Source organism: Psammomys obesus, unplaced genomic scaffold (assembly GCF_907164565.1).
Source record: "Psammomys obesus unplaced genomic scaffold, mPsaObe1.curated_primary_1811, whole genome shotgun sequence".
NCBI lineage: Eukaryota > Metazoa > Chordata > Mammalia > Rodentia > Muridae > Psammomys > Psammomys obesus.
The window spans coordinates 1,817,455-1,823,454 of record NW_026596466.1 but is presented as its reverse complement, the minus strand read 5'-3'; the positions used below and the strand labels follow the sequence as shown (position 1 = coordinate 1,823,454).

General features: G+C 42.1%; 1 protein-coding gene across 3 annotated transcripts in view; it reads right to left on the bottom strand.

The window, feature by feature from the left end:
* Window positions 1-6,000, bottom strand: part of Rnf216 (ring finger protein 216) — a 118,357-nt gene that overhangs the window by 74,132 nt on the left and 38,225 nt on the right. For all 3 annotated transcript variants that reach the window (XM_055598517.1, XM_055598519.1, XM_055598518.1), the window contains exons 10-13: window positions 5,288-5,338; window positions 4,260-4,397; window positions 2,091-2,239; window positions 1,569-1,647 (exon numbers count right to left, since the gene is read on the bottom strand). In XM_055598517.1, coding sequence (XP_055454492.1) covers window positions 1,569-1,647; window positions 2,091-2,239; window positions 4,260-4,397; window positions 5,288-5,338 — 417 coding nt within the window. The remainder of the gene's footprint in view (window positions 1-1,568; window positions 1,648-2,090; window positions 2,240-4,259; window positions 4,398-5,287; window positions 5,339-6,000) is intronic.

The following is a 6,000-nucleotide window of genomic DNA, read 5'->3' as shown; positions in this document are numbered from 1 at the left end:
AGGAAGGAAGGAAGGAAGGAAGGAAGGAAGGAAGGAAGGAAGGAAGGAAGGAAGGAAGGGTCTTACAGGTTAGGCTGGCTGAAGTAAAACTGGCTATGTAGAGCAGGCTAGCTTTGAACTCACAGAGCTCTATCTATCTGCCTGCCTCTGCCTCCTGAGTGCTGAGACTGAAGGTATCAACCACCATACTTGGTTCTTTTCTCCTGTCCACCCTTTCCTTTCTTCAAATGTGTATAGATATTTTGCCTGCATTTATGTCTGTGAACTGTATGCATGTGTACCTGGTGCCTTAAGGAGGTTAGAAGGTCATTGGGTCCCTTAAAACTAGAGTTACAAATAGTTGTGGGCTGCTATGAGGATGCTGGGAATTGAATCCAGGTACTCTGGAAGAGCAGCCAAGTGCTCTTAACCTCTGAGTCATCTCTCAGCAGTTATTATATTTGTATTTACTTTGTGTACATGTTCATGCATATGGAGATCAAAGGACTTCTTAGCAGCCAAACAGGACTTCCTGATACTTTGGCTCTCCTTTACATAGAATGCAATGCCTGCTCTGCCCCAGATCAGCTTCCTTTACTTCTCCTATCAGCCAATGTCCAAGCTCATGCTACTTCTTGGCCAGAACATTCCCTCACCCTTCTCACTCGCTTTTGTTATGTTCTTCTTTCTGTGTCTTAGCTCAGGTGTCTTCTGCTTAAGTGTTCCACTCAGTGCCTGACACCCCAGACACCCACAGGGAAGTCTTATTGTGCTTTCCTATTCCAAGAGGCCAGAACTGTCAGGACAATTGGTACAGAACAACCTGAAGTGGGGACAACTTGCAAAATGGCATGCATTATCAACTCTAAAAATACACACAGGTTTCACAGAGACATATTACTATTAAAACAATGGAGTAAAGTTTTTCATTGGTTGATTCTCTAACCTTTACCTTGGAGTAAACAAACAAGGCAATACTCAGTATCATGTACTTTTATAAAATGACTTAAAACACATGTCTAGAGGGAAGGCAATGTCCACTAGAAACTCAAGCAGCTTATAAGCAGCTGGTGAAATTTTTTAAGAGGTCCTTATTAAAGAGAAGAAGCACTTTCTGAAGTAGGCGACTGCACACCTCTCGCCTTTCTGAAATGACTGATTATTATGGGAGAAAACTTAAGTGAAAAACCTACCAGACATAACACAGATGTTCAGTTCTTTAATCAAAGAAATGTCACTACGACTCTGAAAATGGCAGGAAGTGTATATGTGCCTATGTGCTGTATTTGAGCACAGGACAGGGAAAAGAGCAAGCAAGAAGAAAAATAAAACTCTTCACATTTTGAGTCACAGTATCTGCTTTGACAAAATGACATAGACAAGAGATCCTGAGCTTTGCAACTGGAATCTCATCTCTGTAACCATGCTACCATCATAAAGCACTGATCTTTACTCACTTCATGAAAAGGAACAGGCAAACTGTTCTTGTGCATCAACAAGCAGATCATAGAACATAAATGACATGGGCCACCAAGACAGCGCAAGCCAAAACTCAAGAATGTGTTAGGAAAAAAACCTCTCTCCCTTACCTTTCGGCAGCGAGGATTAGGGCAACTGAACCTTTTCACATCACTGTCCAATAGAGCAGGGAAACTACAGGAAGGGCACCTGGAACAAACATGAAGGTAGTGTCTCTCAAGACGGTTGAGTCAGTTTCACGGGATTGTGCCACCAAGATGGGGTGTTATGCAAGGCAGACAGCGCTTTGTACTCCTTAGCTTTCACTATAACCTAGGCTGAGCTTCTTCCTATCCTTGCACTTACCAGGAACCACAGGCACCATCCCAAAGTCCAAATCTACTGTCAACCACATTTCAAGGGTTCCTTTTAACAATTATTTTCCTCCTGCCCAGGGCACTGTGATTCTGCTACAAACTAGAAGATTAGGTAGTAAGTAAGGCTTGTAGATAAAGATTGCATACATAGATGTTTTCATTATAAAGCCTAATTATTTCATTTCTTAGCAAGAAGAGCCAGAGAATATAGACAAGGCAGCTCTGCCACAGAATATTCTGATCTGATGACAGAAGACTTCACCCTGGGGAACTCACCGGACAAGCTCATCAGCATAAGCTGCAGCAACTTCTTCCTCAGCTTTCCGTTCATAGTATTTGTACAGAATGGTTTGGGGGAGCACCTTCTCCAGTTCACTGGTTGGGAAGGAACATGTGCAGCTGCCTTCCATGCAGCTGAGTTCTGACTAGAATAAAGTAAGCAGACAAGAAAAAAGCTAACCGAGGATTCGGAATAACAAAGAACTAAAGAAGTCAAACACATCTTTTAAAGGAAAGGATGGTGGCAAGAACACAAACATGGAGGTAACAAAGTCCTTTTCCTCTTTGAGAAATCACTCTTTAAACCAGGGAGCCATTATGTAAAAGCATAAAGGCTTTCTTTGATCCTAGCAGAGGATCCTCCAGCAGCCTAAGCTACAGTCTACGGAGATTGAACACCAATGGCTAAGGTGACAGACAAGGCTCAGTGAGCTGGAGGAGGCTGGCTTCAGTGTCTGAAGTAAGCTGCTTCCCTTGTAGGATCTGCAAGGCTGGAGACCCTCTGGGAAGGGGAGGGGAGAGGTGGTTAACTAGTTAAGAAATGGAGAGGGAGTGGTTTGGGCTTCTCTTCTGACTTTCTCTAAATGGGAATCAATAGAAAGGGGAAAGGTTCAGGGACAGCAGAGCTTAAGTATGGCCTCAAGTAAAGACCTAAAGCACAACCTGCATATGCAATAGTGATGTCCCCAAGTCCTTCTTCCCACTCAGTTCTAGAATGCTGGGACAGGGGCAATTTCATACCCACATCCAGTGAAAATGCCTTAGATTGTCATTGGAGGATCACAGTATGAAGCACTAACTATTCAGGCACCAAAAGTACCTGTGGCTCAAAACCCTTTCAAACAGACCTTTAAGAATAGAAAGTGCTAGCTAGGGTGGGCAGATGGTTCAGTGGTTAAGAACACACACTGGTAAGTGTAGCTCTAATCCTCCATCAAGAAAGCTTCTTTTTGCAGCAGACAGACATGACAGAGCTGGCCAAAATACAGAGGACAACCAACATTAGGGTACCTAGCCCCAAATGATACATCTGTAACACAACCCCCACATCTAAGGCCAAAGGAACATCAAGAAAGGGGTGGAAGAACCAGAGGACCAGGATGTCAGCGGCAAGATACCATCTTCAATATTTGACAGGGAAACCGTACACACAAAATCTCAACATGCCAACATAGATGGGAGAAATCTCTCCAGCTCCCACCCCAAAATGAAGAGGTTCAGATATTAATGGATGTCAACAGAGGGGGAAAAAAATCATTTTTTTCTAGGGATAACCCCTTAAACATACATATAACTCAGCAGGTTAAATTACACACTATTAAAAAATAAAAGGTCAAATATTTGAGAAAGGGCAGGCACAGGAGACACTGGATAGACTGTATGTGTGTGTGTGTGTGTGTGTGTGTGTGTGTGATACAAATAAAGAATTACATATGAAACCTTTAAAAATAAAAGGCCACATTCTGGATCACTGTATTAGGTTTTTGTTTTTTTCCTTTTTCTTTCGCCTCCTCTCTTCCTCTTTCCCCTCTTCCTCAGTACTGGGGGTGGAACCCAGGACCTTATACTTGTTGGGCAAGCACTCTACTGCTAAGCTATAGCCCCAGCCCTTCCCCTATTTATTTATTTTTAGTTTGAGACAGTGTCTCACTAAATTGCTCAGGTTGGCTTTGACCTTGTTATCCTCCTGCTTCAGCCTTCTATATAGCTGGATTACAGGCCTGTGCCACTTGGCTTTTACTTTGCTACAGTGGCTGGAAGAGATATAAAACAATACACAACTCCTCTTAATATTGTTTTGCTGGTGTTGAGTGAAATGGACTCTGGACAGAGAAATATGATCTTACACTTACTATGCCTTTTTACAGAAACTATAAAGTCATTTTAAAGTATGTAAAAAAAAAATAAATACTAATGTGCTTTCACATATTCAAACGAATTGAAGACTCATCCTGAGCTCAACTTTATCTAACTGTGACCAGGAAGGTGAGGGCTGAAGCAGGGACTCATGGAGCTAGACACAGGGCATGAAGGAGCCTACTGAGAACCAACATGACCCAAATCAGGTCATGCACATATCAACCCATCAGCAGTTTGTACACAAGAAGTGTACCTGTTTATGAGCACCAGCACCTTTCATATTTAGGCGCAGCACAAACACCTCACCTTTCCAGACCCAAACACTGCCTCTTGGGCATATCTGATGAGACACTCTTTGCAGAACAAGTGAGCATCAGCACACTGTGTTAGCTCCTCAAAGGGAAACTCCCCATAGCAGCAGCGGCATTCAATCAGCTGGCCGTCCTACAAGCCAAAAGATACATGTGAATACCTCAAACCCTACATTCAAGGCTAAGGCCTCATCTATAACCCTACACAATGAGGTAAAAATTGACCCCTGTGAGATACCAAACAACAAACTTTTTTCTCTCTGTCTAAACCTAGCTCAGAAGCTGGGCACCATGCAGTATATGTGCATGACAGGACTTGGGGCACTGAGAAAGAAGCAACTAGATCTTGAGGACAACTGGGGCTATGGAATGAGAACTTGTCTCAAAAAGCAAGTAAATAAATAAAAAAACAACAAGCCCAACCCAGATTATCAGTATAGCACCACACCACAGCTAAAGAAAGACAGTGAGCAACGGCTGCTTGATGTGACTGTAAAAGAGTTAATGGCATGACACATTATCCCAGAACCTTTCTAAAGCTGAATTTTATTCCTCTTGTCAGAAGACAGGAATATGAAGCGATCACAAGCAACCCTTGCTTTAGGTTAAAGAACTGAGGAAATTAATTGAAGTCAAATCCTGAAATACATGCAGAGATGCAATGTCAGTGCTCTCTGAAGAGACTGCTCCAGTCTCTCACCCATGCTTGAAAAGATCACTAAGCAACTTGGCAAATAAGGATGGCATAGACAGCCCTGCTCCGAGCTACACAGAGGGATCTGAATTCTATTTCCTTCTAGTAACTGCTTAGTGGATTTCTGCTCATACTCTTTTAAGAAGATATCTATCTCCTTATAGTTCTGTTTTGGTCTTGTATGAAGATAGCCTCCCCTAGCTGATATTATTGTGATGTGAGCGAAGTACAAACTCACAAGTCAATAGGAGGTTATATAGAAAAAGTTTGCTTTCAAAAGCCAAATGAGTACATCCAGAATAAGTTAACTTGGTGAGATTTCAAAATACCTTTTGATACTGCTCTTCATTCATCTGCAGGGCAAGCAAAAAGTCTTCATGCTGAAGAATGAAAGAATCAGATATTCAGATACAAATGTAGAAAGGAAACTAGTTATTAGCATGGGTTTCAATTAATGCACATTATTAACAGTAGCTTGTCTTTTGCTACTTTGTGGCTTCTTCTAATTGTCTCCTAACAGCATCTGTTCTGGCTCAACTGCCTTCTATTTTCACTGGGCTCAATCCCCTTTCTGCATCATCTGCCTTTTCTTCTCTAACCCTACTCAAGGTTATGGCCTTATTTACTACAAAAGATTCTCCAGAGCCCTGTATAATTTCTGTGAATGATGTAGACTTCTTTTTTCCTGACTCAACCTTGCCCCAAGCTCTTAAAGCTGCAAAACAACATTATTCCATGATTTTTGTCTTCAAACTGAACCTGTTTGTATACTAGCACAACATGCTTCACCTATCAACTGGTCTCCCCCCACTCTATTATACTGTTCCAAATTCTTGGCTTCTTCTCTCCATTACAACCACTGCAACTGAGGACCAGCCTCTAATACCCTCCAGTCTTGGGGAATAATTCTATTTTGAGTGGCCCAATTATTTAGAGTTTGTAGGTTCATCATTTCTACAGGATGCCATCCTATTCCATCATAACCTTGTGGATTATTCCCATTAGTAGGCAAATGTTGTATAGCTACTGGGAATGCTGTTGG